At 33.7% G+C, this 12,750-nt stretch overlaps 1 protein-coding gene across 1 annotated transcript; it reads right to left on the bottom strand.

Annotated features, from left to right (window-relative positions):
* Nucleotides 1–2,695: 2,695 nt before the first annotated feature.
* Nucleotides 2,696–7,964, bottom strand: LOC120089043. Its single transcript, XM_039046476.1, has 2 exons — nucleotides 7,920–7,964; nucleotides 2,696–3,025 (listed from the first exon to the last, which is right to left on the bottom strand). Exons 1-2 carry the CDS (start codon nucleotides 7,962–7,964, stop codon nucleotides 2,696–2,698), a joined length of 375 nt encoding a protein of 124 aa, XP_038902404.1.
* Nucleotides 7,965–12,750: the final 4,786 nt, after the last annotated feature.

Genomic DNA, 12,750 nt, shown 5'->3' with positions numbered 1-12,750 from the left:
ATTTTACATATTATACCTTGTCAATATAAGATGCCCGAGATAATGCCAATATTCTATTCTTTCAGTTCCGAAAGATCTGTATTCCTAGAACATACTGTGCATCACCTAAATCTTTCATTTAGAATTGTGTTGCTAACCATCTCTTTACATCAGCAAGAAAACTTGTCTCATTCCCAATGAGCAAGATATCATCAACAAATAGAACTAAGAATGCTAGAGTTTTGTTGACTATCTTCTTGTATACACAAGAATTGTCAACGTTCTGTTCAAAGCCATAAGATTTGATCGCAGTGTCAAATGTTATATTCCAAGATATGGACGCTTGTTTCAATCCATAAATGGATTGATTAAGCTTAGAGACTTTCTATTCCTGTTCTTTTTCGATGAACCCTTTTGGTTGAGACATAAAAATACTTTCATCAGGATAGTCATTCAGAAAATTTGTCTTGACATCCATTTGCCATATCTCATAGTCATAATATGTGGCAATGGCAAGACGTATTCTTATTGATTTGATCATAGCAACAAGAGAAAAAGTTTCTTCATAATCAACTCCTTCTCTTTGGGTAAAACCCTTTACCATGAGTCTGGCTTTATAAGTTTGTACCTTGCCACTTTGGTCTCGTTTTTTCTTGTAGATCATTTACAACATAGGTGTAACACCATGTGGTTGATCTACAATTTCCCAGATAGAGTTGAAGTACATAGAATCCATTTCATTGTCCATGGCTTTTGTCCATTGTTCCGTGTCGACATCTTCAATTGCTTTCTTAAAGGTTAATGGATCCTCTGAACCATCTTCTTGTATGATGTTTTTAGTTTCCGTTAAACCCATTTCAGGTTATTGAATAACCCTCCCACTACGATGAGGCATCCCCAACTCTTGGGATGGACGTGACGGGACAACAACCGTTGTTGATGGACCAGCTTGATCAACAACTCTTGTTGATCTTTCTATAGTATCTTTAGACAGTTCTTGCAATATTGGTTTACTGTGAGGTAGATGATTTTTAATATGATCATATTCCAAGAATGTTGCATTTGTCTATACAAACACTTTATCTTGTTGGAGATCATAAAAGTATCCTCCTTTTGTTTCTATGGGGTATTCTACAAATAGGCATAATTCCAATTTCTTAGGATTCTATACCAACACGTGTGCTGGACAACCCCAGATACAGAAATGACGTAAACTTGCTTTGCATCCTTTTCACAATTCATATGGTGTTTCTGAAATACTTTTGGATGGAACAACGTTCGGAATATAAACTGCAGCCTGTACTACATACCCCAAAAAGGATTGAGGTAATTGAGCATAACTGATCATAGACCGAACCATGTCCAACAAGGTTCGATTTCTCCTTTCTGCAACACCGTTTTGTTGTGGTGTTCCAACTACTGTGAGTTGTGATTGAATTCCATAATCTACTAGATAGTTCTGGAATTGCGAATCCATATACTCATCATCTCGATCAGATCGAAGTGTTTTAATTTTTTTACTTAACTGATTTTCAGTCTCATCCTTAAATTCTTTGAACTTTTCAAGAGTTTCAAACTTGTGACTTATTAAGTAAATATAGTCATATCGAGAGTAATCATCAATAAAACTAACGAAGTACTGATATCCTCCTCGAGCTTTAACATTCATCGGACCACATAGGTCTGAATGTATAAGTTCAAGAGGTACTTTGGCACGAAGACCTTTGTCAGATAAAGATCTTTTCGTCATTTTTTCCTCAAGACACGATTCACATGGAGGTAAGGAACTGTTTTCTAACTGATTTAGATAACCGTTTTTACCAATCTCTCAATCCTGTTGAGATTAATATGACCAAGCCTGAGGTGCTAAAGATAGGTGTTAGAAGAAATTTTCCGCTTTTTATTATGAGTCTCAGCCATTTTAAACATCTTTATATTTAAAATGACTCTTGCTTCAGTTGGTTGTAATATGTATAAGTTATTTTCAAGTCTAGCAGAACAAATATGAACACCTCTTGAATAAACAAACACTTCATTACATTCAAAAGATACATTGTATATATTCTCTAATAGACAGGAAATGGAGATCAGATTTCTTTTCATCTTTAGTATAAAGAACACATTCTTGAGCAAGATAAAAGAATTTCCAAAAAACAACTTCGCATCTCCCACTGCTTCAGCAGAAATGAGTTCACCTATTCCTACCTTGAAAGTCATCTCAAATACAGAAAGTCTTCTCCAAGAACTAGTTTCCTGTAGAAAAATATAAACATGATTAGCGGCACCTGAATCAAATATCCAGGTAAGGTGAGAATTTTCCACTATACATGTTTCAACAACCAGTAAATCAGATTTACCTTGTTTAGCCTTTTCTACTTTCTTTTCAGCCAGATATTTTTGAGTTTCGTTTCCAATGCCCAACTTCTCCACAATGGAAACATTTTCCCTTGGGAATTTTATTTTTGTTTTTCTTTGCAGTGGCTTTCTTTTTCCGTTTTCCTTTCTTCTTCATTTGTACGGTTTTATCCTTAAAAGAAGAAGGACCAGCTTTCTTATCATCAGTGGGTATCGTACCTAATGTTGACCCCTTATAAAACTTTTTCGGTTTCAAAACAACGTTTATTTCTTTTTCCTTCAATTTCTTCATTGGTGGATAAGCTTGCAACTCATTCAATAGCGTCGTCAAATTATAAGTAATTTTGTTCATGACAACATTTTACCTGAACAACAGATAACTCTCAAGAAGATATTCCAGAATCACGCTCACTTGACTTGTCTCGTCTATCATTGCCCCATGAGACTCCGCAATGTTAAAATGAAGCATCATGTCTAGAACGTGTTCTCTTACGTTGGTTCCATCTTTCATGCGAGTTACATAAACATAATTGATGGTTTCATGTCTAACAGAAGATAACAGTTGCCCGAACATCTCCTGTAATGATGCCATAATCTCACTGGCTGTAGGCATAACCTCATGCTTCTTGTTGAGTACATCAGATATACTCGCTAAGATATGGCCTGGGGTTTTTCGTTTGCCCTCACCCACCTATCATAAACATCCCAAACATTTCGTGTAGCCGTTAAACTGGGAACTGGAGGACACTCCTCCGTCAACACAACCCGCAGATCGTCTACAACTAATATCGTATTGATGTTTGACTTCCAATTTGAATAACCCTCTCTATTAAATTTATCAAAAGAAACAATTATATGATTGAGTTCGACATTGCTGAAACATTTTAAACAAACTCTATTAAATATGCATCTAAATCCATTTTTAGCAAAACTTTAATAATGTACCCAATAAATCTTTATTTATTTGCAACGATATTTAATTGATTTAGAACAAATGCTACTATTGGGCAGTCAAGAATTCCTTCACAGAAGCAAGACAATTCTTGACCAAATACTATTTCCAGAATAACTCATATTCCAATAGTTCTTTTGGTTATCGTTTCCGATCAAGATCTTTACTAACAATTATTAATTCTTGTAAGTGTGACCCGTCATTTCCAGATCTTATAGAACGATATGAATATGCCTTTGAGATAGAAGACTATATCCAAGATGGAACTATAAAACCCTATTCATTTTACTGAAGCCTAGGTTTGTTCCGAATCCTATGTTACAACCCTCTGTAGGGATCGCCGCGGTTACCGACTAGCTAGTGCCGCATAAAAACAACAGCAGGCGTAACATAGGAATCTCACGGTTCAAACTAATGGAGGAGACAGTAGGACAATGTTGACACATTTCCTTCACCCACTTACTATGAACCACCTCCCTAATTCACCTTGTTGTTGACCCGTGCAAACACTTTATGTATGGAGCAGTCGAGGTAAAATCGACATGAAGCCGAGCATGGATCTCACAGTGTGAACTTTTAAGGACGTGAGAGCTAATAACTATATATAAAACATATGGTTAATCTCCTACTGAAGTGTTCTAAATCTTTGGGTGTTTTACTTAGGCATGACGACTAATTTCATACAACCTAAGTCTAAGTAGTTTATCCAAGTATAACTCTTATAATTGAATTTAATATACAATATTTAGGTGATAAACAATTTTATTATCTCAAATCGCTCATGCAAGCTCATAAAGTCAGTTAACAACTCTCAATCATTCGGTCATAATCCCAGGTAGGAGGTGTTCCGTAAACCGTCAACTTAAATACCCCCAGTCTTAGACATGTTTATGAATCGATATGAGTTTGTAACCGTATTTTATAAGGTAACAATCTATTTTAATGTTTAAAATTAGTTGTTAACCTAAGTGAGCATGCAACTATTCTTTGTTATGGATTTTAGACGTCTAACCAATTTTATAACAACTTACAAAATTTAGACATACCTAACATCCACAACATTCAACAAATGTTTCTAATATAACCATTATATTAAACATAACCTTAATATGCATACTATATATTATAAATGTTATAACATACTTTCAATGCATGTAACATGCTTCCTACAGTGGGATTTTAAATCGACATGGTATACTATATGCATATACATGATTTATTTAATTATTACATACATATCATGCATAAACAATCAAATACTAACTAATATAGTTTTTGTTTTGGCATAAACAAGCAAACAGATACCTAACCATTACAAACAGCTTCAAAACTGTCTTTGAACCTATCCAAACCAAACCCAAGCTTCTTGAACTGAACTAGATGAGTCTTAACCGGACCAACAAAGTCTGAATCGGACCAGCCAAAAAACCCTTTGAGGTTGAACCGGATTGGAACTTGAGAAAACCGGTCGAACTGGCTGCTCTCAGTCCAACCTCAAAGTCTTGCTAAGGTCGATTGTGTAGCGCTGAAGGCAATCATCTAGTGTCCGCCTTATGTTGAGAAGAGGTACACGATCGCTTAGTGTTTGCTGAAGCTAAACGATCGTGTAGCTCTAGCGTATAGAACATCATCGTGTCGCTTAGCACTTCATCTACACGATCGCTTAGCTCCACATCTAAACGATCGTGTAGCACTTTATCGCGTTGCTTAGCGTGCATCGTTGCTACACGATCGTGTAGTGTCATCGTTTAGCAAATCCAACGTATCATTTAGTTCCCACGTCAAAGCTAAACGATCACGTTGTGCTATCATATAGCATTTGAACGCATCGCTTAGCTCCCGTAGGTACACAATCGTTTAGTATTCAACATCACAAAGACCAGCGCCCTTTGCTATACGATACAACTTTTCTTCACATCGTGTAACGTCTGGAATTAAACGATTGCTTAGCAGTTGAAACTCAACAACGAATTTGAGCAGAAGTTCAAAAAACTGGAACAGCAGCTCGACCTCCTTCACTTATTTCTTCAATTACATCTTAATTTCAACTCTAGTGACTCCAAATAAATTACAGTCTCTTGCTAACACATAAAATCTCATCAAACAAGAGCCAGTTACAAATCTAATTGAGAAATTAAAGAGAATTAAAATGCCAAAACTCAGAAAACCATATCAGTGCATCAATTTCATATATCTCACGAAAAACACGCATCACAATAAAATTAAACTGAAATTGAATGCTTAAAAGATGCTCTGATACCAATTGTTAGAGTTCGATAACATGCAACAGAAGTATCAAGGATCCATAAGCATTCAAATTCACTAATTTTGGCAGAAACTAAAGCATGCTCTTCTAAAAAAGAGGGTTTTAAGTTTATACCTTTGAAGAACTCTTCAAGAATTTGATTGTACAACAACAGTCTTCACCAAAGATCACCGTGAACCACCTCAAGATCTTCCCCACTATCCTCTTGGAGCTTTAGACCAAGTTGTGGGACTGAAGAACAACTTGAAACGATGAAGAACAGGCAGAGGCTCACACCAACTCACTTTGAAGAACACTTTTTTCTCATTGAAATTTTCTCTCAAAATTTATGTGTTATGCATACCTTCAAATCACTCCAAACTTCTTTATTTATTGTAGATGAACATGCAAAGAAGAGAAATGCATGGTTTGCAGCTCATGCTTGGAGTATTAATGATGAGAAGGAAATGGGCTTTGTGTGAGTATGAAAAAGATGATATTGGAAAATCAACATTTTCTACTATAAAGCATGCAATCCGATTTTTTCAATTTTTGTTTTTAAAACCAAATTTGATTTCAAAATTCAATTTTGATTTTAATAACTGAAAAAATCATTTTCTAAAATTAATTTCAAAAAATAATATTAATTAATTTAATATCAAATGTTAAATTAATTTTTGCACAATAATAATTTTCATATATTTAAATCATATTTAAATATATATTCTCTTATTCCGTTTATTTGAACGTTTCAAATTAATTTCTCAAGCTACTCTAAAGCTAACCATTTACGAGCTAGTAGGGGACCTTGCAGACCTACAGATCAAGAGCTCCAATGATTCGAGATTAATCGGCTAAACTCATTAATCTGATCTAACCCCCATTCGTTAACTAATGGGACATTCCACTATAGCCCATAGTTGACTCTCATCACTGTAGATATATTGTGTCCACTTAATAACCATAATCAGTAAGTCAATGCTTCAAAGGTTGTTCGTAATCACAGCTATGTCAAAATTACCGTTTTACCCTTGTGAATACATATTTTCCCTTAAGTTCTTATTGACCCTTTAGTGAACAGTTCATAATCTCTATGAAGCAAATTCTTTCTCTATCATGAGAAGGCAGGGCCTTGATGTTCAAGACCTGAAATCAGTACTTAAGAGAACAACCTATCTACTAACCCTAAAAAGGATAGGAGTGAATTTCATCTTGCAAGGCTATGTCCCTAACTATTCATCCGATCTTATCCCCAAAATGATAAGCTTATTGAGCAGTGTTGTTGGACTACTCTCACCGTTTGCAGATCAAAGGATAATCCCGAACAAACAGGAGTTCATAGCTAGCTCAAAATTAAGATTGAGTTAACCTAGGTTATATGATAAATGAAATAGTCCGTTTTAACAGTAAACGGTCATTATAAACAAAAGTGACTATTTTCGTGGTCCAGTCTATATGCAAACTCATTGTATAGGATGCATCCACTCACATGTCTCAACATGAACGATTTGTGGATCACATTGTTTATAGCACATTATAACTTCTTATAACAACTACAAAGTGGGTTGCATCCAATAGTGTTACCAAGATGAGAAACCCAATTTCATCCGTATACTTATTAGACCATTTAGGCTTTATACTGTCAACTTGATCCTCTTTATGTCACTACATAAAGTTACAGTATTCAGACCATAGCCAAGGATACGTATATTGGATTTTCATAATAAGATGCAAAGTGAACAAGTCATTATTATTGATAAATAGAATGTTTAATATGAACTGCGAGCTCTAGGACATTCTCAACAAATTTAATATAATTATATATGATATAATTACTATAGTGTATTTTATATATTATAATATAATGTTTATTTGAGAGGAAATAAATATTTGAATTATATTCAAATATTAATTATGTGAATTGGAATAATATAGTTAAATTTAGTATAAATGAGATTTATATTAAATACCATACATTAATGAGAGAATGAAACACTATAGGTTATATTGTATTTGATACAATATTAAACTACAGGTTATATGTTATATTTGATATAACATATAATTTAATATATATATATAAATATATTATATGATAAAGTGGTTATCATATAAATACATATTATTTGTTTTATTAAATAAAATTATTTTATTAGTGTAATTTTTTTAAAAATACAATTCCCCCTTTTTTTCTCTCTACTACGTGAATGTGGGGTGCAGATGAGGGGTCATCTTCTTCATCTTCTGTTTTACAGAGACTCAAGAAATACAATCTCTTAGAAAAATTTTCATGTTCAGGTTCTTCCCCTCTTCCTCTCTCAAACTTTATCCCTCTCTTCCAAAATTCCAAAAGCCCACAACTCTTTGGATTCTCATCCTATAGAATACAGTAGGTTCTGATGGGTGGTATCCAGGTTTCGAGTTCGTCGCCATTTTGGAGAAGGAATTACGAGAAGATTAGATCTTCAAGGGTTAATTCATCTTTATCTATTTTCTCTTTTTCTTAGTAAGCATGCTGAAATTAAACTAATGCATAATGTTCCTGTTCAATTCTATAAAATTGGGATTTGGGATTGATCCCCACATCTGCTCAAGGACCTTAACCGATTCCTTCAAGCACACCCCATTGTGTAGACTTAGACTGCTTTCCGATAACAACTTCTCTTTCCAAGCCTGAAGAGAAAACCAAAGACAATCTTCAATTCTCTTTAAAATTTGATTTTGTTGCATGCAGTTTGGGATGACATCTCGAGGTAGTGGCCCAAAGGGCTAATCATCTTAACCCCAAGAAACTTACAAAACTTGGATGCCCTACTTTGACCAATATTTTTGTCACCACAAAAGTTTATTAATCTCGATTAATCAATTGTCCTAACACTCTCATCCTTTTATGGAACCTTTTTGCTTATTCTACATTCCTCGAACGAGACCCTGAAAAAAAAAACGTAAACTGCCACCAATAAAGAAAAGATGAACAACTAAAGGATTACGTTTACCAATCGTAAATCATAGAGGTTAAAAAGAGATTCCTCCCCGTTAAAGGAGAGTCAAGAATGTTGAAAAGTTTTTCATTATTAAACTTTATTTGTGGAATTTAGTTTGACTTTTGGGTTTTGTGACTTTTAGTTTTTTATAACCAATAGTGATTTTTGAGTTATAAGAGTTATGTGTGTTATGAGCATTTTGATGACATTTATAGTTTTAAACCATTGATATTCCTATGGTTATGTTTGTAAACCTATATAAAGGCATGCTTAGTTGAATGGAAAATATATCTCTCATTTTTCATATTTGTCCTCCACGTTTTTTTCTAACATAGTGGTATCAGAGCTAGTAGAAAATATTGAGAGAAAAATAGCCAACGGTGGGATAGGTTCACTTCAACTACCAATGCTTACCAAGCTCAACTATGACAATTGGAGCATCAAGATAAAAGCGTTACTAGGAGCACAAGACGTGTGGGAGATCGTGGAGAACGGTTTCCAAGAGGCAGAAGCTGGAGCCGATCAAGCGCAAAGAGATGCGTTAAAGGAGACAAGAAAAAAGGACAAGAAGGGCCTTTATATCTTGTATCAATCGGTTAACGAAAATACGTTTGAGACCATCGCCAATACGGAGACATCAAAGGCGGCATGGGACAAGCTCCAATCGACTCATAGAGGAGCCGATTGTGTGAAAAGGGTATGGTTGCAAACCTTACGTGGTAAGTTTGAATCTTTACAAATGAAGGAGACGGAGGTGATAGCGGAATCACACAAAAGTAATGGCCGTCGTCAACCAATTGAGACGGAATGATGAAGAAATCACCGATGTTCGTGTCATGGAGAAGGTTCTACGAAGCCTAAATACAAAGTTCGAGATTATCTCCACGGCGATTGAGGAGACACAGGATCTCGAGAACATGACAATTGAACAATTTATAGGCTCGTTACAAGCCTATGAGGAGAAAAGGAAAAGGAGGATGGAAAAAATAGAGACCGTTGAGCAACTTCTTCAACTCAAAATCAATAAGGAGAATAGTCGTGGACATGGAAGAGGTCATGCTTGTCGAGGCCATGGTGGAAGAGGTGAAGCGAGCACCGATGTTTCTCAAAACTCGTCTGAATCCTCAAGAGGAAAAGGAGGTCGAGGTCGTGGAAGACGTGGTGGAAGGTTCGGGAGAGACAAATCTCAGGTAAAATGTTATAATTGTAACACATGCAGACATTATGCGAATGAGCGTTACTTATCTCAAACAGAGTCGATTGATCGAAAGCATCAAGACCAATCAACCGCTAGCACATCAAAAACCCATCAAGGGCAATCCAATTATGCAGAGAAGAATGGAGCCTTATTTATGGTTTCAAAGGGAGAAGAAAAGTGTCAAGATAGTATGTGGTATCTTGACACAAGAGCCTCAAATCACATGTATGGAAAGCCCATCAAGGGCAATCCAATTATGCACCACCAAATGTAAAAACTAACATACGTTCTAGTTACTTTAGTTTATCTGATTTAGCTATCTAATTGACATCACTAAAATCTTCAGGAAAGAACTCCTCTACCACAAATAGTAAGATTAGAGATACCTTTAAAATATCTACATCTTTCAATTGCACCCCAATAAAAATTCATTTAAATTACAGGTATATCTATATAATCCATTCATAGCATATGCAATGTATGGCTTATTGCAGTTAGCAAGATACACTAATGACCAATTATTTTAGAATATTTATGTTGTGAAATTCATTCTCCTATTTTCTTTTTGAACTTCAAATTTGGATAAAAACGTCAAGACTCAAATCAGAAAAGCCAAATTTTTTGAAAAAAAAAAATGTTTTACATAATATGATAGAGTCAACAAAAATTCATTTTACCCGTGGCCCTAACATAATATTAGCAGGACCCAAAATCTTCATATAAAATTTTCATGATAAAAACTATTTGGTTTCAATAATATTTTTCACTTTAGTACCAAAGATAACGATGTCATCAATATGCAAGCATAAAATAACACATGGATTTTTTCACCATTCTAGTGTATACACATTTATTATTCATTAATTACAAAACCATAAGAAATTATGCATTGTTAAAATTTTCATGCTATTATTTAAGGGCCTGTTTTAAACCACAAAAGGAATTAACCAGTTTACACACTTTATTCTCCTGCTTTGTTTTATAAACCACTCACGTTGTTTTATGTAAATTTCTTGTAATTCACCATTTAAGAAAGTTGTCTTAACGTTCATCTGATGAGTTTCTAACTTACGGATAGAAGCAATGAAAATTAAAATTCTAATAGTGGTCATTAGAATGGGAGAGTACCTATAAAAAATCGACACATTCCTTTTTACTAAATCATTTTGGAATTAATCTAGCCTTCAATTTATCTATAGGACCATCAATTTTAAGTTTTTTTCCTAAAAATCCATTTCCACCTACTGACTTTGAAAGAACGTGGAAGTTCAGTCAAAACCCAAGTGGGGTTAGACAATCGATTTCATTTCACTATAAATTGCTTCTTTTAAAAAATGTGAATCAACTCATTTCATTGCTTTGAATATGTTTTGGGTCATTTTCAACTAAATATATGTAAAAGTCATCCCGAAATTTTACTGATATTATTTTTTTTACTTTTTCTTCGTTCTAATTGTTCTAAATTAGTATAAAATTCTTTATTATGGGAACTTTCACCAATTTGTTTATTCAAGTTATTTTTCATAGGAATTTTTCTCTTAAAAAGGTAGCATCATGAAATTCAATTATGGTATTCTTTGTATAACCAGAAATGTAAGAATTTAGAACTAAAAACCTATAAGTAGTATTGTTTAAAGAATATCCAAAAAATATATAGTACATAGTTTTATGTCCTAATTTTCTCTAACAAATGTTAAATTTGGCCGAACACTCCCATACTTTAAATAAATATTAAGTTGAAGATTTTATTTTTTTCATTTTTCTTATGGCTTTTATCAAAATTCTTATAAAGAACTCTATTCAAAGTTAAACTGGCAGAATATAATGCTTCACCCCAAAAATTAGTATGTCAAAAACATTTCATATGGGTGTATAAGGGGAGTAACTTGATGAATTAAGTCATGCATGCTACAAAATTCATTCATCAACAGTACTTTCCATCCCTATCAGATCTACTTACTTTTCTTTTCTAACTACTTCTACCTCAACTTTATAGATTTTAAAAGTAGTAAATACTTCAAATGAAGTTAATAAGTAAACACAATCATCTATAAATATTATAAATTGTCTTTTTCCACCACGAGTTAAGATATTATTACAATCCCAAACATCACTATGAATTAATTCGACCATGGATTGTTTAGCTTGCACACAAACTTTAAATTTACCTTTATTGTTTAAGGTCTATTTAGGGACTAAATCCATATTCATTATTCTTTTTATTGAATTAATTCACATGACCATAATGACCATGTCATATATCAGAACATTCAACATTGATTATAGAACATTCAACATTGACCATAACGTATGAACATGAAAATTCAGAAATATTAGCATTATCACATTGAGTTTAAACAATCCATCTACTAAATAGCATTTACCAATAAAAGCTTCATGTTTACTAATAAAAACTATATTGGACTCAAAAGACAATTTTAAACTTCTGCTCCACTAATAAGAAAACACTAACTAAATTCTTAGAAATTTCTGGAACATGCATAACATTATTTAATAGACATTCTTTACTAGAAGATAACATTAACTGAATTCTCCTTCCCCTATTACGAGGGCCTCATTCCCATTTTCCACCTTTACCGATTTGGTACTTGACTCCAAAGAAAATAATTCTGTTTTAGAATACACATGAATATTCGCATCAATGTCAAACCAACGATCATTTGATTTAAAAACTAATTTAACTCAATATTACTATATAATACCAGTTCGATGAGAGAATGGAATCGGCCTAGCCTATCGTCACCAAATTTGCTTGTGGTTTTGGTGTATTTAGTTTGGAAGTTCTACCTTTATGTTGGTAGCAATCCATTGCCCGATAATTCATCTGGCCACAATCCTAACCAAGAGGAAGACCTAAATTTTCTATTTTTCTTAATGAAATGACTAATTCATTGTAAGAAAAGTCGTTTTTTTTTTTTTTTTTTTTTCTGTTTTTTTTAAGACACCAATAAGGGAGTAAATTTTTAATGAAGCAAGCCACTAGAACACTCTTCATTTTCAAATCAAAGAAAATCTT

This window comes from Benincasa hispida, chromosome 10, assembly GCF_009727055.1.
Source record: "Benincasa hispida cultivar B227 chromosome 10, ASM972705v1, whole genome shotgun sequence".
NCBI lineage: Eukaryota > Viridiplantae > Streptophyta > Magnoliopsida > Cucurbitales > Cucurbitaceae > Benincasa > Benincasa hispida.
The sequence above is the reverse complement of the archived record's forward strand: the minus strand, read 5'-3'. Positions and strand labels throughout refer to the sequence as shown.

What these genes read in the sequence shown, in the direction of transcription:
- LOC120089043 (XM_039046476.1), bottom strand. Translation starts at nt 7,964, where the DNA reads ATGGCGACGAACTCGAAACCTGGATACCACCCATCAGAACCTACT. An exon ending in ACCACCCATCAGAACCTACT is followed by an intron (nt 3,026 to 7,919) that starts GTATTCTATAGG and finishes TGTTTATGATAG; the next exon opens with GTGGGTGAGGGCAAACGAAA.